The sequence below is a fragment of the Tauraco erythrolophus genome, chromosome 6 (assembly GCF_009769465.1).
Source record: "Tauraco erythrolophus isolate bTauEry1 chromosome 6, bTauEry1.pri, whole genome shotgun sequence".
Lineage (NCBI taxonomy): Eukaryota > Metazoa > Chordata > Aves > Musophagiformes > Musophagidae > Tauraco > Tauraco erythrolophus.
The window spans coordinates 14,479,196-14,502,383 of NC_141470.1; the positions used below are offsets into that span (position 1 = coordinate 14,479,196).

At 38.3% G+C, this 23,188-nt stretch overlaps 1 protein-coding gene across 1 annotated transcript; it reads left to right on the top strand.

Annotated features, from left to right (window-relative positions):
* The first annotated feature begins 1,013 nt into the window (after window positions 1-1,013).
* On the top strand, window positions 1,014-21,764 carry COPB1 (coat protein complex I subunit beta 1). The gene is made up of 22 exons (XM_086614002.1): window positions 1,014-1,091; window positions 3,894-4,045; window positions 4,765-4,994; window positions 5,746-5,915; window positions 6,584-6,698; window positions 7,310-7,402; window positions 7,940-8,077; window positions 8,880-8,999; window positions 9,445-9,552; window positions 9,646-9,792; window positions 10,232-10,377; window positions 11,385-11,481; window positions 12,080-12,240; window positions 12,924-13,044; window positions 13,408-13,635; window positions 13,813-13,992; window positions 15,047-15,191; window positions 16,581-16,700; window positions 17,150-17,295; window positions 18,594-18,683; window positions 19,456-19,611; window positions 21,058-21,764. Exons 2-22 carry the CDS (start codon window positions 3,955-3,957, stop codon window positions 21,115-21,117), a joined length of 2,862 nt encoding a protein of 953 aa, XP_086470128.1. The 5' UTR covers window positions 1,014-1,091; window positions 3,894-3,954; the 3' UTR covers window positions 21,118-21,764.
* Window positions 21,765-23,188: the final 1,424 nt, after the last annotated feature.

Genomic DNA, 23,188 nt, shown 5'->3' on the forward strand with positions numbered 1-23,188 from the left:
TGGGGAGCGGCTGAGGGAGTTGGGGCTGTTTAGCCTGGAGAAGAGGAGGCTGAGGGGAGACCTGATTACAGCCTACAAATACTTGAGAAAAGATGGTGGGGAGGTGGGGGAAGGGCTCTTTACATTAGTGATGGGTGATAGGACAAGGGGAAATGGGCATAAGCTTAGTCAGGGGAGATTCAGGTTGGATGTTAGGAAGTATTTCTTCTCTGAAAGGGTTGTCAGCCACTGGAATAGGCTGCCCAGGGAGGTGGTTGAGTCCCCACCCCTGGATGTGTTTAAGAATAGGGTGGATGATCTACTTGAGGATATGGTTTAATGGGGATTAGGGATGGTTGGACTCGATGATCTCTAAGGTCTTTTCCAACCTAGAAATCTATGAAATCTATGAAAATAACAATGGCAGGGCCGCGTATTCGGTTTTAAGCGCTAGACAAAGCTGCTTTTAATTTTTCTATTATTATTTTTCCCTCGCCCTTTCCCCCCCCCTCGCCCTTTCTCCCCCCCCGCCCTTTTTACCCCTCCTGCCTTTCCCCCCCCGCCCTTTTTTTTCCCCCACCCTTTTTTTTTCCCTACCCTTTTTTCATTAGTTTTCCCCTATTAGTTTTCCGTTTATTTTATTTCCTATTTTTCTATTTTTTCCCTCTATTTCTATTCGCCCCTCCTCTTTTTTTCCCCACTCCTATTTTTTTTTTTTTTTCTCCTTTTCGGATTTTTTTTTTTTTTTGGTCCCCGTTTTCCTCTCACTATTTTCAAGGAAAACGCTCCCGCGGGTTCCCGAGACCACCCTCCTGCCGTAGCGCTGACGTTGCCTCCCACGGGGCCGAAACGTCAGAGGCAGAAGCTCCGCCCCGTCCGCGTGGCGACGCGGCGCGCGCCTTTTCCCCGCCCGCACGGCAACGCGAAAGGGGCGGGGCCGCCGGAGGCGGCCCCGCCCCTTTCGCGTTGCCGTGCGGGCGTGAGGCGTGTCCCGTTCGGGCCGCCGTACTATCGATGTGGCCCGGGGAGGGAGCGGCTCCACGTCAGCCATCGCCGGAGCGGGATCGCCGCGGGCACATCTCCGCATCGGGGCCGACTCGACCGGCCACCGGGTACGGAGCCTTGCGCCTGGGGAGCAGCGGCCTCGCCGGCGTAGGGTAGCGGGGGCCGCGGCTGTGCCCGGGGCACCGCGGGCCTTGCGGGGGGGGAACGGGGGGGGGGCGGTTTAGGGCCGCCTCGCGTTGTTGTGCGCCTTGGTGTCGCGGGGCTGGATGATCCCGGGGGATGGCGGGAGGTCGGTGGCACCTGGGTGTTTGTGAATGTTGACTCACAGCTAAATATGCCAGGTGTTTTGGGCAAAAACTAATCACGTGGAAAATTGTGAGAGAAATCTCTCTAATCTGCCTATAAATGTACTCGAGTTTTTTTAAAAAGCGGTTTTACGTTGTGCGGTGTCGGTCGTGCATCAGTAAAATGATGCTTTCTCAGCGTCTTGGTTCCTAAGGCACCCCAGTTTATTCGGCTTTCCAAGGATTTAGCTGGAGAGCAGGCGTGGCTTTTTGTCTTCCTGTGTTGAATAAACTGTATGACTTTCTATTTCCTGATACAGATACTCAGGAATTTTGCTGCGGAAGAAGTCGAGTAGCACCTACTCCCGTGTATCTGTAGGGATTCTCTCTAAAATTACACTGGTTCCGAAGCTCAGTGCCTTGCAAGGAGGAAGACTTGGTAGTGATTCTCACTGCCAAGTCTCCCAACTCTGCATTTTAGGAAAGTTGTTTTTTTGTTTTCACTGCTACTTTTCAGAGCCTAAAATACACTCCATGTTTCCGTGCTTCGGAGACCTGTTTGGCTGTGACTGTTGAGAGAATTTCTGCAGTTGAGGTCACTGTATGAGTAAAGATACGGGGTTTGCTTTTTGCAAAGATCTACTTTATGGTCTGTGTGATGAGATGAAGGTGATCTTTATTGGAGGTGAAGGTGCTAGCTGCAGGGCTTTGAGGCAGGAGTTCCAGGTAGCAGTATGGAAAAAGTGTGCAGAAAGCTGCGGCTGAGGCAAGGAAACAGTCATATTGCTGAAAATGAGCAGGAGTCTTTTCTGTAGATGTTAGTAAGCAACAAGCTTGAAGGAGTTAATCCTTAGAAATGTAGAATTCATAACAGGAAGAGGCCTTTTTAAAAAAAAAAAAATCATATTGCAATTTTTTTTTTGTGTAGTAGTCGTACTGTTTTAGTTGTGGTGTTTTCTGGCATAGAAAGAGGGTGCAGCCCGAGTCAGCACAACTTGCCTGCTCACTGTTCAGCCTGAGGTTCTCTAGGTGCCCATTTGATGAGAAGGGCATTTTTCTGGTACCAACTTGTGTACCATCTCAGCCTTTCATTCAAACACTGCAACTCTGTGCTCCACCTTCCCTCTCTTTCCTCAGAGGGCTATTTATGGGGTGGCGCTTTTAACCAGGCTGGGAATGGAGGTTTGTTAGTCTGTTGGATATTTTAAGTTTTTTTCTTAGTCCTTCAAAAATAAGGTGAGATTGGAGAGTTTACAGGGTTTGCATCTCAAAAGTTGTCTGCGCGGATAACAGATGTCATGTGGGGTAGGAGCTGGCGTCCCCAGACAATAATTTCTTAAATTGGCATGTCACTGAAAACTTCATGTCATGGAGGCATGGCCCTGCTCAAGATCATTGAACTTAGAGGAAAAGCGATCCGCAGTGAAAGCGTAGCGTTGAGTTGGAGAGTTTAGTGTTTTCATCTTTTATGTAAAGCACAGCCTTTGATGGGAGGATAATTTGGTTGGGTTCTGTTGGCTCTATTGTTCGTAATAATAATTATATAAAACAAGTGTGTGCTTTTTATACCATATTTAAGTGATGTGTAGTATCATAATTTAAAGTTGCATCTTGTTTTAATGGTTTCTTAAACTCAGTCTAAGACTTCGAGAAAACTACTAGCAATAAAAGCACAGAGAAAGTAATTTTTCTGTGATTTTTTTTGACACATTTTCTGTTGAAAATACAAGATTGCTCATGTAATTAAAAAGCTGCATTTTTCTTTGCTGTGCTTGTCAGTGTACTACTATAGCATTAACTGAGGAAGCTCAAACTTAGTGTTTTTTGTGACTTAAGAAACGGAATAAAAAGTTTGATTTGATCCTACATGTCTATTATATAAGCAAGAAACAAACATGAGAATGTGGATTGATCTTACTTGCTAATTTTGTTATCTGAACTGTCAGCCACACAGCAGCTTTGGTAGATCTGTAACTTTCTCGTACATTTTACGATAAAAATACTGAATTTCCTTATTAGTGTCTAGAGAAGCAGTTAGTAGAATTGAGCTGGTCTGAGGATCCTTGGCAGATAAAAGGGCAGTCCTGCTTCCATCTCCACTGTGTTGTCTTTTGGTTTCTGCTGTGTTGGATCTCGTGCTCATCTTCAAAGCTTCCTTCACAGGATGATTCAACTTGTTAAACAAGTTAAAGACTCTTCCCTTTTTTTGGCTGTGATGTTTTTCAGCTGATTTCGCAGCTGAGGTCAGTCCACCTGGAGGGGCACAGGACTGCAGGGAAGGTAGTGGGAATACGTAGCCTGGGTCTGGGGGTGAGTAGGTGAGGGAAAAGCTGCTGCAGCTGTTCAGGTGCCTGTATGCTTCAGTTACCTCTGATTGTTCCTAAGTATTGGAAAGATTTATTTAATATACTTTCTTTTTTGTCTTTGAGAAGTTTCATGCTCTTCATTTTTTCGAACTAACAGGAATATTTTAGCATAACAGAAAATTGGGAAGGCTTTTGAATATGGCTTCTCAAGAAAACCAGCAATCTCTTCAAATCATGAAGTCAGTTGCGAAAACGTTTTTGTGTTGTTTGTTAATAAAATCTGTTAACTTTGGGATGGCTTTGTTTGCTTGTTTTTTAGGTTGTCTGATATTTGTGTCAAAATAATTCTTCCATTGAGAAAACTTTGGTGACCAAGAACCATGACAGCTGCAGAGAACGTGTGTTACACGTTAATCAATGTTCCGATGGATTCAGAACCACCTTCTGAAATCAGCTTAAAAAATGACCTAGGCAAGTAATGGACAATGACTTGAAGGATATTCCATCTTACCTGAATCATTCTCGCATTCTCCCAATGTGCCTTTCCTAGAATATTGTTTACATTTTATAAACTCAGAAAAGTCAATTTGATGTTTGTTTTGTTCTTTTGATTTTTGAAATGTGTATGTTCCTCTGTTTGGTGTGTTTTGAGAAACTTCATGATATTTATCCTACATGTTTTGGTTGAGTTTTTTTAGGTTTTTCTCCCCTCTCAGTCTGTGCAAAAATTTAAAATCTTTTTCTGTCTCTCTGTTGGAAGTAATACGTGTTTGGGCTCAGGCAGATTTAAGTAATGCGATGATAAGCAACAAGTTGTCGTATCACTTGTTCAGTGCACTCCTATATCCTGCTGGCAGGAATGTCGGTGTTAGTGGACGTGTGACGTCAGAGTGCATTGGAGTATCCTGGTATAAAAAGCTGTTTAAGCATCGAAACAGCTGTGAGATTTGTAGAACTTGGTTGATTCCAATATGTTGATCCTAGAATTAAGGCTGAATTCCATACTTATTCTTTAAATATCTCTTGCTTCCTCTTTATCCTTTTAGTAGAAGTAAGAGTGTGAGTTTTATTGACACGCTGTATTGCACTCCTTCAGAGGGGATTTATATCTTCTGACACTGAAGGTCAGTATTCCTGTTAAACTAACTGTGACGTACCAGCCTTCCTCATTTCATTTCCTTCTCCTCTAGAAAAAGGAGATGTCAAATTGAAGACGGAGGCCTTGAAGAAAGTAATCATTATGATTCTGAATGGTGAAAAACTACCTGGGCTTCTGATGACCATTATACGTTTCGTACTGCCTCTCCAAGATCATACCATCAAAAAACTGCTGCTTGTCTTTTGGGAGATAGTGCCAAAGACCACTCCTGATGGCAGGCTTTTGCAAGAGATGATCCTTGTATGTGATGCTTACAGAAAGGTAGCCCATTGTTTATTTCACTGCGATGTTCCTATGTGGGATCTTTACAGAAAGTATATAATGTTGTGTTATTTAATAAATATAAAAATGGTTTGTGCTCAGCATTTCCTTCCTAACCATTTTGTCTAGTGCTTCTGAGCTGGATAATAGTAGAAAAGCAGCTGACCTACTACCGAGGAATTTTAATGTGTTCTTTTACTGCTATGACTTAACAAAAATTTAGTGCTCTTCGTTTCCAAGTCAGTGAACCTCAAAGATGAAGGATAACCTAATTACCATCTTCATAGTGCCTTGGGACAAACCGTGGGTCATAAAAGGCACTATAGTTGGAATAACTTCATTGTGGTGTATCTGGGACAGTCCTTCACAAAGATAATAAGGTTCTTCAGCTTCCTTGGGAATGGGTTGGAAGCAGATGAACTAATACACACTAGAGGTTAGTATTCAGTGTGCAGGAATGCCTGCAGAGTGAGCTTTCATAGCCCTAGTAATCAGAGAAAACACATAAAATGCAGAAAAAAGCTCCAGGCTTTGTAAGTTTTACTACACAGAAATATGCCTTTTTAAATGTTGTGGGACAGCAGCGTTTTAAGGTGTATCATGAGAAGACTGTGAAGCGGTGTTGTGGATGTTGGGAATTTGTACCATGGGAAAGCTTAGTGTGGAGAGAAGGCTAGCAAGTGCGTTCATCTGAGCTTAACAATTAGGCTGAAGAGTCTGGCATCTCAAATATGTTTCTTGTTGATTTTAGGATCTTCAACACCCAAATGAGTTTATCCGAGGCTCTACTCTCCGTTTCCTTTGTAAGCTGAAGGAAGCAGAGCTGTTGGAGCCTTTGATGCCAGCCATCCGTGCGTGTCTAGAACATCGTCACAGCTACGTGCGCAGAAACGCGGTTCTTGCCATTTACACGATTTACAGGTAAATGCCAGAATCCATTTGAAGTCGTGGGTGCAGAAGACCGAGGCTAGCTTTAGTCATCTGGATAGTGTTTTGAGATGTCAAAACCATTTATCAGTCACTGGTGTGGTGTTTGGGGAACTTTTTATTTGTTCATTTGCTCGCTTTTTCTTCTCTATCTAATGGTCGTCTTTGGAAAAGCAAAAGGTACTGCAGCAAGTATGACCGAGGTCCTTACGTTGCAGATTACTTTGTATGGACAAATGCATTTCTTCATGATCTAAATGTTATTGAGAGTAATCGTTGTCTACAACCATAAATATGGAAAAATCCTTGCAGGAATATGCATATATAAATTTTTTTGAAGGGAGACATTCTTCATTTACTGCAGTAGCATACTAAACGTTATTGCAGTTGTTACCTAAACAGCATGGCTGACTGTTAACTATTAAACAGAAATCGTTAATGGGATGATGTCTTGTTATCTTGTCATGATAACAATTTTTTAAAGCTCCTTGAGTCTGCTTGCAGTTTCAAATAAGCTTTTAAATAAGTTTCGAGGAAGGTACATATCACTGTTTTACGCTTGTTGAATTTTTGTAAATGCTCGTTTTTAGGGTACACCCTTAGGCGTTAGGTTCTACTCTGTACCAGTAATTCTTTTAAATATGATTTCTTTTTTTAAAAAGAAACTTTGAACATCTTATACCTGATGCTCCTGAATTGATCCATGATTTCTTGGTGAATGAGAAGGATGCAAGCTGCAAAAGAAATGCATTTATGATGCTGATTCATGCAGACCAGGTAAGGATACTCGTCCTCAAACTGGTTTGGTTTAAATAGTTGACAATGTGCTGGGTAACTAGCCAGTAGTTTGTTGGTAGTATAAACTATTTATATGCTTTAAAAAAAATACATGGTAGCATTAACCTATTTGAGGAATATTTGGTAACTGAAAAAGTTAAAGTAGGTCTTTAGTGCTGTCTTCATTTTCAAGGAGAATTGCTGTATTTGGTGAAGGCATAGGGTGGTGCTGAAAACTGCAATTAGTTTTGCTAAATGAGCTTAACCAGATTGAGAAGTACTCCATTACCTACTCTTTTATAGCTTTTGCAGTCACATGAGAAAGAAATGGCAATTTCTGTTTAGCGTTTTGGATTATTTGCTCTACAGGCAATTGCTTTTTGTGCCTGATTACTGTTAGTTTTGTCTCTCTTTTTGCCATCTGTAGACAGAATGGATTAGTTTGCTCTTCAGGTTTATGATGTTTTCGTAAATTATTTTAAATTTCAAGCTGAATGGTAGAATACATGCTGGTTTTTATTTTGATTTTTAAAATGTGTTTAGATTTAAAATTGATTGGTGAGTGAGCAAACTCAAAATAATTTAGAATAATTTATCTTTTATTTGTATAGGATCGAGCTTTGGATTATTTGAGTACCTGTATTGACCAAGTCCAGACATTTGGTGACATACTGCAGTTGGTTATTGTTGAACTAATTTATAAGGTAAAAGGGAAATGTTATGGCATATTTTAAAAAAATTTACATGTTAGACCACTTTTTAAAAGCGATAGAATGTTGCTGGAGAAGGCGTTATAGCTGGCATTTAGTCTATGTCAGGAATATGTCGTTGTTAGTAGAGCTAAATAAGATTTGTCTCTTGAAACAATGAATGACTTGAGTGTGCACAGTATAGAGCTATATGTCTCACTTGATTTGCTGTGATGTGGACTGTGTACTATCACATTGTTCCTCATGGGCATGAGCAGGGCGTCTGTTACAGAAGTTAGTAGAGGCTGTGCCCTTCCTTTTGATCTGAGATTTTAAGGCCTTGTAGCATTGCATAGAATTGTCAATAGTAGCTTTTTAATAGCTTTTGTAATTAGATTTTTACAACTGTGAATGATACTTCTTATCCCCAGAAAAGGTGGTCACCTTTTGCTTAATTTTCTCCTCGTTGTAAGGTAATGGAGCAGTTAAGCTGTACGATTGCTGTTTGCTTTTTTCTTTGAGTGCCAACTGTACATCGTTCTCCTTATCTAGGTCTGTCATGCCAATCCATCCGAGAGAGCTCGATTTATTCGCTGCATCTACAACTTACTGCAGTCATCGAGTCCTGCAGTGAAGTATGAAGCTGCAGGTACTCTAGTTACACTCTCCAGTGCACCAACAGCAATCAAGGTATAAAAGTAATGTTTTCAGATATTTCAGTAGCTTTTAGTGGACTGGACTGAATACTGTATGCTGTATTTTGATACTTTGAAAGAGTGAAGGCTCTAGTAATATGGGGTGTTTAACACTTCACGTGTGAAACTCTGTCTTAAAATACCTGTTAAAATTGATCACAAAAAAGGGCTGAGACTGTGTTTTGCAGACCTGCAGCTAATGGGCTTCATGTCACTTTGGCAGGGGACAAGCGTGAATACTGCGCAAACTGCTGTCGCATGGAAACTTGTATGGAAATTTCAAAAATAGCGTATGTGAGTCTAAATTTAGAGTGAAAGCACTGTAAACAGTGGTTTCAAAAGATCAAGAGGAGTATTACTTCCAACATTCTTACTTTAGCGTGGTCATTTTTGTTGAGTAGTAATACTGTAGGTAGAAGCTGTCATTCAAGCCGTATCTAGATAGGCTAATGCTGGCAACTGTGTTAAATTAGTTTTCATTCCATGTTGTGTGCTTAAGAGCTGACCCAAAGCACATTAGGAAACTTATCTCTTTATGATTTTCTTTGAATTTGAAATAATTTGAATTTGATGCCATTGTGAACCTTTCCATGTCATTTTTATAATATGGTGGTGGAATTGATGCTTACAGTAGACCAGAAAGTTTTAAAGACTGTTCTTGGGTTCATTTCTGTGCCAACTCTGCGTAGTTGCTTTAATAGTAATGTAGAGGATGTCTCTTCCTGAATTTCTCTCAGAAATTTGCCAGGTTTTCCTCTTCGTTACTTCAAAAATGTTTTCGATCCTTCTAATTTTAGGCAGCTGCTCAATGCTACATAGATTTGATTATTAAAGAAAGTGATAATAATGTGAAACTGATTGTTTTGGATCGATTGATTGAATTAAAGGAGCATCCCTCCCATGAACGAGTGTTACAGGTATGTGAGCTGTCTCTTTTCCTGCAAGCTTATTGAAGGCTTTTCTTTCCTAAGCAAAACTTTTGAGTGTTGTGATGTGTGGAAAAATGTACTTCTGAAGTTTAAATCTTCTGTTGGTGTGTTTTTAGTAAAAACATATTGGATGGACTTTCGTGTTTATGACTTGCTGCTTTTATTCTCTGTGTAAGAATCAACAATGGCAAATACTGTCTTGATTGTAAGACTTAATGATGCAGCTTGTGTGGTAGACTTTTGTGTAAATGTAGAATGTATTAAATGAACACTGTGAAGTTCCTAATGCCTAGGATAGCTTGCTTGTTTGTCGGTAGATTATGTATTATGTATCCAGAGAGTCTTTGAAAATAACATAAGGGACTGAAAATTAGAATTGTATGAAAAGGAAGTAATTTAAAGCAACAAAGTAGTTATTTTGTTATTGTTTCAGGATCTAGTTATGGACATCCTCAGAGTGTTGAGTACCCCAGATCTAGAAGTCCGCAAAAAAACGCTTCAACTAGCTCTGGATCTTGTCTCTTCAAGAAACGTGGAGGAGGTAAAATATATATTACTTCTGTTTCATTACACTGATTTTTATTCTTTGGAAAAATATGAGACTTTCTTCATTTTTATTTGATCTTTTCTGCAGCTTGTGATTGTTCTGAAGAAGGAAGTGATTAAAACTAATAATGTGACAGAGCACGAAGATACAGACAAGTATAGACAGCTGCTTGTTCGTACATTGCATTCCTGTAGTGTTCGGTTTCCAGATATGGCTGCAAATGTTATTCCAGTGGTATGCAAATGTTTAATTATATTGACATTAAATATGTTCTAGCTATACCCAAAACCTAGAGAATAACTGAAGCTGAGAAGTTTCTAATAGTGGCCTCACACAAAGCAATACTATTTTTAATCCCTAAAGAAATGTGTAGGGCTTTTGACGCTGTAGTTACTTGTCTTACTGAGACTGTATTTTTAAATATTTCAGAAGAACATGAGCTGAAGAGTACCTTTGCTCAAAAGTGAAATAATTTGTATCATTAGAAAAACCACTTGAAGTTAATGATAGTGGCTAATTGGTTGGAACATGCTTAAAGGTTGTTTGACTTCAGCTTTGTTTGACGGGAGATATATATAAGGAGTTTTACTCTTCTGAATATAGAAGGAAAATACTGTTGTACAAACTTAGCCATGCTGCTATTTGTGCTCATCCCCTCGCTCTTTTGTGCTAGCTGATGGAGTTCCTTAGCGATAATAATGAAGCAGCAGCTGCTGATGTCTTGGAGTTTGTGCGAGAAGCGATCCAGCGATTCGATAACCTCAGGCCTCTTATTGTTGAGAAGATGCTTGAAGTCTTTCATGCTATTAAATCTGTCAAGTGAGTCCGGAATATGGTATCAAACAGACACGGGAGCACCATGTGGTTCACTTGCATTGAATGTATATTGTCATTAAATATGTACCAAAGTCCTTGCAACCTGCACACAAGAACAACTGAAGCTGGGATATTTTGGGGGTAGATGATTTCTAGGTACAGCTTCCTTCTTGCCTACTTGTACAAAAAATATATTGGGTGCTTGTTGCATTGAATGAAGAAAATAAATTCAAATCTCATTTTTGTGATGCCATTGATGATTGTATTTCCACTTGCTAGAGGGCAGTGTTGTTGTTGAAGGCCAACTCTAAAGTGGTATGTTTGTTGAAACAGAGTTACTAAGAAATTATTGCAGCAGGAATTTGCACTTGTAGGCAACTGGAAATACTTATTATACATTTGTTAGAAAACCCAGTCTAATATAAACTGGGCTTTGCAATCTGCAAAGCTTCTTTAGTACCTTTCAAGGCTCTAAAACTTGATTTTTTGATGGATCTGCAAAGGTTAAGTCATATGAGAACTTCTGTCTATCAAGACACGGCTCTGCCAGTCTTCCAATACACAGGAAACTGAGTCCTATCTCTATTGTCATCTCATTACGTGGGGAAAAAAAAACTCTGAAGCTTTGCTACTGTTTTCCCAGTCTTCATTCATGTTCTTGTTTTTTTCATTTTCTCTTTGTATGAAGGAAAAATTAATTTGTCTCAGTTAACTAGAGAAATTACAGCTGACTTTATTCACGTACGGTAGAGTTATTTCATTATGATCATAACGCATTTTAAGTTTGTGAATATCAAATTTGTAGCAGAGAATATCTCATCTGATACACTTGTTTAGTGGTTTATTAAGGCTGAAGAGGATGATTGTTCTTGATCAAACTTGCTTTCCGCCAGTCGTGTCCTCTTGAATTTGTCAAGGCTGTCCTTTACCACCTGACCATAAATCACTTCCCTTGATGCTAGTTTGAGTATATCGTAAAAGTATGACTTAAGTTACTGTTCTTGTTTTAGGATTTATCGAGGAGCTTTATGGATCCTTGGAGAATATTGCAGCACAAAGGAAGATATACAAAGCGTAATGACAGAAGTTCGCAGATCACTCGGAGAGGTGTGTTTTACTTTGTTAGACCAGCTCTTTGTGGTTTGACTTACTATTATGCAGTGCGTTTTCTAAGAAAAAGATATTTTTTAGAAGTCAGGTAAGACACAACAGGGTTCTAAGCACTTGGGCACACACCTTTACATATCACAAGAAGTATAAAGTAAAAACTTGTTAGGGTTTTGCATTCGTGATTGATTTTTTTAAATTATTTTTTAAAATAGCTTACCTGAAGCTGACATATGCTGAGAATAAATGATGTCTGTTAAGAGCAGAGATGAGAAATTCCCTATTTCAGAGAATTATGGCAGCTTTAAGATAAAATTTAATTATATCCACTAGTAAAGGAAGTGTGCTTAAAGTCTGAGTTGTTCTGAGAGGCATCTCAGACAATCTGTGCAGTGTGAGCTTTACGCATGAGTAGGAGGCTTCTGTATATATTTCAACATCTGCCTGTCTCCTCAAATTCTCTCAAAACTGTTGCACTCTAACTGACCTTTTACTTATAAAAACCATAACAGTGCAGATAACTTTTATTAAAACCTTCTGCAGAACAAAAATATCTTTTTTATATTAGTTGTAACAGTTGTTTCCTGTTTGTTTCTAGATCCCAATAGTGGAATCTGAAATCAAGAAAGAAGCTGGTGAGCTAAAACCTGAAGAAGAGGTTTCTGTGGGTCCAGCCCAAAAATTGGTGACCGAGATGGGCACCTATGCAACACAGAGTGCTCTCAGTAGTTCCCGACCTGCCAAAAAGGAAGAAGACAGGTATTTAAGGATTCATACTAGGCCGAGAGTGATTTAGTTAGGGTTTTGTTTTGTTTTTTTTTAAAGTGTTATTCCCTCTCATGCAGAGTTTAGTGGTTGAGGTGATTACCTGTTTTAAGGTATTATCCCAAGTAGATGCTATCTGATAGGAAATTGCCTAATTGCTTAGGATTTGTAGTCAAAGCTTATTGCATATCAAAAGGGAAATTATTAATTATGATATCCTAAATTCTAGTTGATTCTTTATAATTCATACATAAAGTCTCCTCAATTTTAATTGAATAAAGAGGTGTTGCCTTTAGATTAACACTTTTTTTTTCTTAATATCATCTTGCACTATTTAATACTTGCAATAGTTTATTTCATTGGTAGCTAGAACAATTGCTATATTTCCTTAATTACTGCAGATGGGCTACTTCATCTTGACTAGTCATCATCATCTCGGAGCTACAATGAAATTATTATACATTATGCTTTTCGCTTCACTTCCTGTTCTGTGTGGAAACGAATGTGTGACTTGTGAATATATGTATATCTGGAAAATTGCTTCTAGAGGGGAAAAAACCCACTTCTGAAACCTTTCAAGCTTGTTTTGTTTGTACAGTATGGATGTTAAGGTATGAAGATAAGTAGGCTAAAGTGTCATCCAAAACTAGTTTCCTGATTATCATTTGTCTTTGCAGACCTCCATTACGAGGATTCCTGCTTGATGGTGATTTCTTTGTTGCAGCTTCCCTTGCTACAACTTTAACTAAGATTGCTTTACGATATGTGTCACTAGTTCAGGAAAAGAAGAAACAAAATGTAAGTCATCTATTGTGTTTTCACTGTAGTGGCAAAGAAGAGCTGGTTGTTGCCTCTTTTCTTTTAAACAGGTGCAAAATGGGTTCACTCCAAAGTGAAGTGCCAGTTACATGATTGGATAATAATGATAATTTGGGACACGAACAGGGCCTACTGCTTTCCAGCCACTCTAGACAGTCTCTGAGTCATGCTGCTTAGTTTCTAGATAATCAGTGCTAAAAAAAAAAAAGTAATCAAATAATAAAATCTCTGAACAGATTTATGTGCACCTTTCTGTAAATAAGTCAGAAATAAACGTTTCTGTAAAGCCGTGTAAAATGCAATAACCACCTTCCATTCTCTTTCCTTTGTCCTCCTTCTCAGTCCTTTATTGCTGAAGCTATGCTGCTGATGGCCACTATTCTCCATTTGGGAAAGTCCTCTCTTCCCAAGAAGCCAATTACAGATGACGACGTAGATCGTATTTCCTTGTGTCTGAAAGTTTTGTCAGAATGTTCTCCTCTCATGAATGATATTTTCAACAAAGAATGCAGGCAGTCCCTCTCTCATATGCTGTCAGCCAAGCTAGAAGAGGAGAAACTTTCCCAGAAGGTGGGCTATTTTAAGTGTGTAACCATAAACACTTGCAATCTTTTACGGCTGTTCACATCGAAGCAGGTCCCAGAAATGTCACCATTTGACTGTGTGTAAGTCAGACATTATTTGACTGTGTTTCTGCTCTGAGGAATGGACTTCATCGTGAATTCTTGAATATTTCTCTTGCTGCAGAAGGAATCTGAGAAGAGGAATGTGACAGTTCAGCCAGATGATCCCATTTCCTTCATGCAGCTTACTGCTAAAAATGAAATGAGCTCAAAAGAAGACCAGTTTCAGCTTAGCCTTCTTGCGGCAATGGGAAACACACAGAGGAAAGAGGCTGCTGATCCTCTTGCATCCAAACTTAATAAGGTAATATTCAAGTCAGTGTTTTAATCACGTACACTTTTTGCTGCTTATGCACAGGATCCACTTTAGGAATTGCAGGCTGGAACAATGAACCAGGCTATGCTGGTTGATTGGAAAGACCCAGGTATTTCCTGGTGAGGATCAAGAGAGATAAAAAAGCCCTTGTGCTTAAAGTTGTTACATTCTTCCCGTGGGAGGGGAAGAATAAAGAGAGGAGAGTTGGAGAGCGCTGAGCTGGTGGGATATGGAGAAGAAATTAAGATTGTTTGTCTGCCTGAAGAGCCCACTAAGGTTCACAGGGAAGAGAACAGGGATGTCACAGGTGATTAAGAACCCCTTTCTTTCTTTGGCTGCCATATCCTGTTGCCAAGTGCAGTGCATCCTTGTTTCGTTCTTTATACCTGTTTTTTGCTGCGGGCTAGCAAGACCTGCAGAGAAGGTCCAAAGAGAAGAAATCTCTTTATTCCTTCATTAGTTAGGGTTAAAAAAGCAGACTTTAGTCTTTAAAAGTCTGGATAAATTCTTTTTACCGTTTAAATTTGCCTTCTCATTTTGAGTCAGCATTTCTCTTTCCTGATCCTTTTAAGAATAAACGGCATTGCAGTCTGTATTTTAGGAACTTATGTGAATTCAGTTCAGGACACATTTCACCTGGAAAGGTATTGTAATTATAGTGTGTGAGCAAAAGGACATGTGAAGGAAGGATGCAGTTACATTTGTTTGTGTGGATAACATGGACAGTCACTGTGTGTTTATCTATAAATTGATGAAATCTGTTTATTTTGGAAGACTTATGCATGAACTTCAGATTTCCTAAACATCACAACTTCTTTAAATACTATTTTCTAGACAAAAGTTGTGGTGATTGTTTGGAGGTTTTTTTCTAATTTTATTTTTCTTATTAGTAAGTTAGTTCTGTGAAATTAAAAGCTCTTGGCACACCCGCTCAATTTGGAGGCTCGTACTTTATTCTTACTTTTTGTCAGTGTTTGACATGGTTCCATGTTTTAAACTGGTTTATGAGAAGAAAAATACCTTAAACTCTTTTCTTTCACAGGTTACTCAGCTGACAGGTTTCTCGGACCCCGTCTATGCAGAAGCGTATGTCCACGTCAACCAGTACGACATTGTGCTGGATGTGCTGGTCGTCAACCAGACCAGCGATACTCTGCAGAACTGCACGCTGGAACTCGCCACGCTCGGTAAGGAGCACGGGCGGAAACAAAGCAACTGTTGGGCAGCAGTGTGGCACTGTGAGGAGTGTCTGAAACACTTCTGATTGCTTACAAATGTATGCCAGCTATTCACCATTTTGAAAGGATGTTTTTGAATGCCTTCAAAAATACGTCTTTCTTCCAAAAGGTGGAAGACTTGTGTCTACTGGCACTGACAATACTCCCTGATGATATAAATCGTAGTCAGATTTTGAACTTTTTCATGCTTTTTTTTCTCTAGAAAAATAGCATTCCGTTTCCCCTTCTCCCTTTTTCATGAAATACGGACAGATTTTTTTGATATCCATATTCCTCATTGTGCCGTTACCATAGAACAAGAGGACAAAATCCAAACTGATATGGAGGACATGTCAGGCGACAGAAAGCCATCTGCCCTAGGTGGTTCTTGCACTCAGCCTGAAGTATTTAAATACTGCATTTACTGAGGTGAAACCATTCCCTGTACCAATAGCTGTACCAGAGACTTGCTTGAACAATACTGAGACTTTGTTGACTTCTTCTAGGGGAGGGGCTGGAGCAGGTAATCTAAGAACAGTACCCAGTTTCCTTTTAGTTATCTTCTGTTTTGACAGTCAGAAGTTAAAATGCGTTTACAGCTTAGTAGGACAATGCACATTATATACTTGTAATTGATGTAAATAGCCTTCCTCCTAATCTTCTGTAAATCATTTGATCGGACTAATGATGGAGATAAGTAAAACAAATCTATTACTTAATAAGTTGTAATTTGCTATTTATCAGCTCAGTAAAGTGGAATTCCGTATTTTTCCAATTGGTGTCTTCAGATATACTGCAAAAACTGACTTGATGCATTGCTCCTGTGTGTCAAGCTGATGCTGTTCATGCTGTGTTCTCAAATTGCACAGTTTGATACAAATAAGGAGTCTTTTACAATTGCTTGCTAAAGGATTAGGGAAAAATATCTCTAACTCTTTCCTGGGAGCAATTACCTTCAAAATGAAGGTGATACTTTGTCCTGTTTATAAATAGCTTAGTGCGTGTAATAGTGAACGTTGAACTTTGGTTTTGAGACACTTGACTGTAGGATTAGGTATTATGATGTTGTCAGTGTTTAAAACACAAGGTAGAATTAACCATTTCCTGGTTGTTAAAAGTCTGGTTGTCTGATATTTTTAATGTAATGTAAATTATTTTGTATTACAGGTAGCAAACTGTAAAAAAACAACCAAAAAAAAAAAAAATCCAAATCAACTAATACCTTTATGGTAGTGTTTAATGCAACTCTGTAGACACTAGAATTGAATGACAAGAAAATAAAAAAAATTATTCCAAAAGCTAAACTCGCTGTGAACTGTTAATGTTCCTTGATCCCCGTCTCCCCATTTCTTTACACAGGTGACTTGAAACTTGTGGAAAAACCATCTCCTCTGACACTTGCTCCACATGATTTTGCAAACATTAAAGCTAATGTCAAAGTCGCTTCAACAGAAAATGGAATAATTTTCGGTAATATTGGTAAGTAAACAATTCAGTGTGCAAAATTTACGTTCTTGTGTAGCATTTCTCAACTGCTTAGTGAGCTCAAAAATAATTAAAACACTTCATACTGGAAAAGGAAATTACATTATCTACAATGTATGAATATTTTGTGATGATTTTTTAAAAATTTCTGTAACTTCTACTTAAAATCATGGTAGAGCATGCTACCTTTAGAATGATTGTCAGCATGACACTTCAGCCCAAGACTCTGAATTTGAAATGGGCTAGGCAGCTTTGCCTGAAAGACCAATACCCTTAACTCAAAGTTCTGTAGCAACAGGGTAAAGCACTTGAAGAGCACAGATACCAGCAATGAGATTGAGGGAGTGTTGACTGTTGTTAACTGGCAGGTGGTAACTGAGCTCTCTTATTTAGTACCAGTTCACTTTTTTAAACATTAAGGTGGTTTGTGTTTTATGTTGCAGTGTATGACGTCTCTGGAGCAGCCAGCGACAGAAACTGTGTGGTTCTCAGTGATATTCACATTGACATCATGGATTACATCCAGCCTGCTTCTTGTACAGATGCGGAGTTCAGACAGATGTGGGCGGAATTTGAGTGGGAAAACAAAGTTAGTTTTATTTCTTGTATGTTATTTGGGGTTTTTATTGATGAGGTATAATTCCGTTTCTTGTTTCTACATCAGCTCATAACATCAACATCATCTCCCGTGATATATACGTCATTCAACATCTGCATTAGATGTTGGCCTCAAGTAACTCGTTCTCTTATTGTTATCTGTTTCACAAGTTTAGTGATGCAGTAACTATTTTTTTCTTACAAAAGAGGTATGTGCATTGAGCCTTATCTCCTGTCTGAAAGGTGTCCAAATGGCTTGGTGATTGCTGTGTATTTCAGCTCAAAGGTGAGATAGCAACAAGCATAAGTTCATGCTGAGACTGCAGAATTAATCATACTGCTTAGCCCCTCCAGTTCTGAATGACATTGTCTTTTTTAAAAAAAATCATAGAAAGTTTTGGGTTGTAAGAGATCTTTTAAAGATCACTTGGTCCAAAGCCCTCGCCATGGCCAGGGACGTTTTTCACTTTATTGCTTTGCAATACAGCTGTGGCATACAGAGTGGCTATGGATGCTACAAAAGACCAACCAAATGGTAGGTACGCTTAATGTTAGAGGGTGCCCAAACTTGGTAACAGTCCTGTTAAAAAAGGGTTTAAGGGAGATAATCTCATGCAACAGAGGAACAGAATTTAAGAATAGAGGAGAAACAGTAAAACAGAATGGGAGATATTTTACACAAACTGTAGCCTTGTTCGCTACGTGTATTTACGTGTATTCGCTTGAGAGTGGATTTAAGTTCCCTCAAGGGGAACTTGTAAACAATAAATTTTAATCCATGGTATGTGAAACCTTTGCAGTTTGTATACTATTCCTAAAAGATGTGTTAAAAAGCAATTTAAACAAGACCCACAATACTCAGTATGAGGAAGGCAACGCAGCCCAGGGAGCTTTGTTGCTAGAAGTAAAAAATGAAGTAATTTTTATCATTGGTTAAAAGCAAACTTTTGGACTAGATACCATTTTTTCTTCTGCTGGCCATGTATAAACTATATTCAGACAAGCAGTATGCTATTTGCTGTAGGGAGTGTATGTGTTCAGCACCTAATATGTTTTAGAAACCATGGTCATAGCATGGAATTCTCACTCTTTAACAAGTGGATGGCACAAGGAGGTGAAGACTTTGTATGATGCCGCCACATAACGTGATTCGGAGCTAGCTTACTGAATGTGGTGTTCCTCAAGCAGAAATGCATCTGTAATCTCCCTTATAAAGCCCTGAAGAAAAGATGGTTTCAGAAATGTCTGAGATGCTAATTAAAGTAATTGCCATTTTTCCCCTTCTTGAAGGTTACGGTGAATACCAATATCATTGATCTAAACGAATACTTACAGCACATACTGAAGTCAACCAATATGAAATGCCTGACTCCAGAGAAGGTGAGCTGTTTGCTTGGAGACTTTTAGACACCTGTTTTAGTTTGTGTGCTTTGTTTAATTTGTTTAGCATTTGTTATAAATATTATTAGAGATGCTTGTTTACAATATGAAATAGTACATATACTTGAAAGTCTTTTGATGAGTGCTCTGAAATAAGCAAAAGCAAGTTAATGTTATCACAATTCTGTGTTGCTTAATCACTTTAGCTATTCCTTGACCAGCTAGAAAATCAGTGTGTCTGTTTTAATTTGTAATAGCTAAGCTGTAGTATAGATTTGATAGAACCATATGTTTTTATACAGGTGGTTTTTTTGGTAGCTCTAAGTTCCTTTCTTCTCTGTCAAAATTCACGTTTCTTTTGCCAATTCGACCTTTTTGTTGTGAAGCAAAATGTATATATATAATAGCTATTTACTTTTAAGATGTATATATAAGGTAGCTGTTAACTAATATGTATAGTAGCCAGAATAGGTATAGTAGCTATTGGTACTGTTTAGCTTCTTTACCATTTTGCTGTTCGTTAAATCACATCGTAAAATGCCATCCTACCTTGTTTAGATGAATATTGTAGACTGCATGTCTTTCAATATTAATTTTAGAAAAAGGCCACCACTGTTTCCCATTGCATGATTCTCACGTTTTAAAAAATGTTGTATGCAAAGAAAGAAGTTCGAATGTTAAATACTGATATCTGCCTAGCTAAACATAGGATAAATTAAAATGTATTTAAAGGATTTTGGCCTTTCAAATGTTCAAATATGCTTTTTTGTAGGCACTTTCTGGCTATTGTGGCTTTATGGCTGCCAATCTTTATGCGCGTTCCATATTCGGAGAAGATGCACTTGCAAACGTCAGCATTGAAAAGCCAATTCATCTTGGACCAGAGGCACCTGTCACCGGTCACATACGAATCCGGGCAAAGAGTCAGGTAATGTGTCTTTTATTTAGAGCACTGTTCCTCCTTGTCGTTTTTAAGAAAACGTACTGAGCACTCTAAAAAAATCTTGCAAGTTTTTGGACATTGGTTTCTAATATTAGATAAACGAGATAATTTGTAGGGAAGATGAATATAGAAATTTCAGCCTTAGTTTTAAAAAAAAGTATCTTTTTGAAGAAAGAATGGCTTTTTAATTAGGTGTAATAATACCCTAAAACCACATTGTAGGTTATAGAATCATAGGATGGTTTGGGTTGGAAGGGACCTTAAGGAAGGGACCTTAAAGATCATCTAGTTCTAACCCCCCTGCCATGGGCAGGGACACCCTCCACTACAGCACGTTACTCAAAGCCTCATCTAACCTGGCCTTGGAACACTTCCAGGGATGGAAGTGTTCCAGGTATTCTCTCCTAGTGCATTATCATAAAATAGGCCTTTGGGCTAAGATTTTTTTATTTTAGCCATAGCACTGCAAATAGGATAGTATACTTGCTTTGTTTTTAAATAAAGAGCAAATGCTCCCCAAGGTTCCATGATCTGTTTCCTACTGAATTACACATTTCGATTTTATATAACAGGGAAATTTTCTGCATGTAACTGCTGTTCACTGGTTCTTTTTAAAAACAAGGAAATAAAGCCCAAAGTCTTTCAGTAGAATTCTTCTCTAAAGGTACATCTACGAGCCTGCTTTGGATTTTAGAACTTCTACCTCCTGACTAAAAGAAGTACAAAATTTGTAACTGTTTAATAACAAAACAGCTAGTGTACCAATAAAAGTATTTTAAACAGCGTACAATAAAGGACTGCCTGAGAATTTTCACATTCATCACATAAAACCGTTTCATTTTTGATGTCAGTGTGAAGATTTCAGAGTGGTTTAAATTAATGTTTATAATATGTTTACAGTGGCATTTTTACATCAGACTGCATTCAGTTATATATGCCAGCTTAGTTTCATCTTGAGATCATTCTGTTGTTGATTAGGTGGATTTGTTTGTGCAGTTTCTTTTGAGATTTCTTCAGTTTCTATGCAATATTAATACGATCCTGTAATTAAATTATTTTCTGTAGCTTTAGTGCACTGAGTGCTAGTATCAGCACTGAGACCTTCAGCAGCTGAATGTCAGTAATTGGACTGACAGTTGTAATTTCTTCAGTGACTTTTAACTGGTGGATGGTGAAAAGGCTTTTTTTTTTATTTTTCTGCAGTTGCTAGCTCAAATTTGAGTTTCATTATTTCATTAACGTATGTGGATCTAGCCTTTATCTAGTGTTAAGAAGGTGTGCACTATAATGTATGTAAATAAATCAATGGTTAGAAATATTTTAATTTCTATGCCACTTCATAGATTTCTGTATATGGAAGTTCCATTTTAATATAGATAAAGTTATTTTTAAGTATCTGTGTCATTAATATCTTCTTTGTTTTTCTTACAGGGAATGGCCCTGAGTCTTGGAGATAAGATCAATCTGTCTCAGAAGAAAACAAGTTTATAAATTTTACCTAATGTATTTTCAGGTCTTTTACAATTAACCGTAGGTATGTGGCTTTTGGGATCCAGAACATCTTATATTCTTCAGTGTTCTGTAATTGTAGAAGCCAAGCTTTTGAGCTGAAAGCATTCCAGCAGATAATTTATAGGTTCTCCATGACTTGATACTGAGGAAAATTTTAAATCTTCAGGCTTTTTTCTTTGCCCTGGAAGTTGTTTTCTTTGTCTCTAATATATACTGATGCTCACAGTACAATAAACAAATTACGCCAGTACTGTTTTGTCTGTAAATTATAAACTCTGTATTATTTGATCAGTATTGAATATCTGGCAGGGGTATTTTGATACTCTTAAGAAAGTGGGAGTGCATAATAGCTGAAGTGTTTACAATAATGAGTAGGCTTGAATTGTGTGAATGCGTGATCGTGATTCTTAAAATACTCTGGTACACGTAGGAGAATATATATATTTGACAGCTAAATCAAAGGCTGTATGTTCTAAATGGTTGATTTAGTAATGTAATCACTTGGCACAGACAAGCTTGTAATATCAGAAAATAGACTGTAGAAATTCAGCTTTTTCCAGCAAGTAGTAGAACCTTCAGCTTTGTTTCTGAACTGCTTTCCGAACAGCGTTATTGCGAATAACATAATATTGCTTGCCATGTTCTTATTTTTTAGTTAATACAGAAAAGACAGCCAAGTGCTATGTTGAAGCTGTAGCAGCGTAAGCAGTGTTTTCAGTGAATGCAGCCATTGGCCACGTGTGTAAGCTCAGGAACGAAGGATTCAGACTGATTATGATCTTGCAGTGAATTGAACTATGTTGAGGAATTGCAGAAAGGGAAGAATTGTGAGTGAAGGTCAGGTCAGGATGCAGAAGCAAGTTAAACAGCATTTGGCTACTAAATGTTATGAAAATTAGCAGTAGATTAAAACGTGTAACCATTAGATTGAAAATACTTTTAGCTGAATCTGTTAAGCATTAATTCTGAATTTGATAAATTGTTGCAAGCAATAAATTCTACAGAAGAGTCCCCAGAGCCAACAGTACTCTTCCAGTTGGCAGAAAGTCCTGCTGGTGAAGTTGAACAGTTGTGTCCTGCTGCAGTAGGACAGAAGAGAACTGACTGAGTATCCTGAGTACCTGATTCCCAAAACGTTTAAGGCCTCAGTGGTGAAAATACCTATTTTCCACTCTGAATAAGCACAGGAAAAAGCACACATGTAAATTCTGAAATGAGTCTAGACTGCTGTATTTTATCTGGCTAAAGAAGTAGCCCTAGAAGTACAATGCAAAAACTGAGCTAAAAATTGACATTCATTTAAATATTTAATTACCTGTTCCTCCTAATACTACTTTTTGCCAGCTAGCTTTGGTCTGTTCTTATAAGCATTAAGTTCACTTTTCCTTCCAATCCTGTTCTTAAGCTTTGATGCTGGAAGAAATAGTTTGTCCACAGTGAAAATTAGGGCAAATCTCTCAACAGCTAAAACTTTGCACTGATGCAGCTGTACAGTTCTGAATTTTTAATACATAAAAATCATAAAATCAATAGAACTCTGCTGGCAGTGGTTATGTTTTAAGCCATTAGCCATCAAAGCCATGCTGTATCTAACAGTACCAAAGTTGCTGTGCCCTAGTGTGCACGCCTCTCTTACAGACAAGCCTGTACACCTGCCAAGGCTGTATCTTTTATTAAATACTCTAGACTCAAAATATGTGACTTCTGAAGCTATGGTGTGTCTATTTTACTATTTTCTTATAGACACACACCTCATGCGTATTACAATAAGAAAAAGGAAAGGATCTTAGATAAGCAAGGTTGTTTTCATGAGTTTGAGCAGAGAAAAAAAAAAAAAACTTGAACGTAGCTTCCAAAGGCTCTGGTTACCTTGTGGACTTCTGTGAGCATCAAATATGGTCGTGAAACATACAGGTCACAGTTTATGTTTCGGGTATAAACAGTAGATATTGTTGACACTAACTATTACGATGATGGGATTTTTAAAACCTTTACCTGCTGTAGTGGGCAGTATGCAGCTCTTGTACTCCGATACATGTTAGAGACAGTA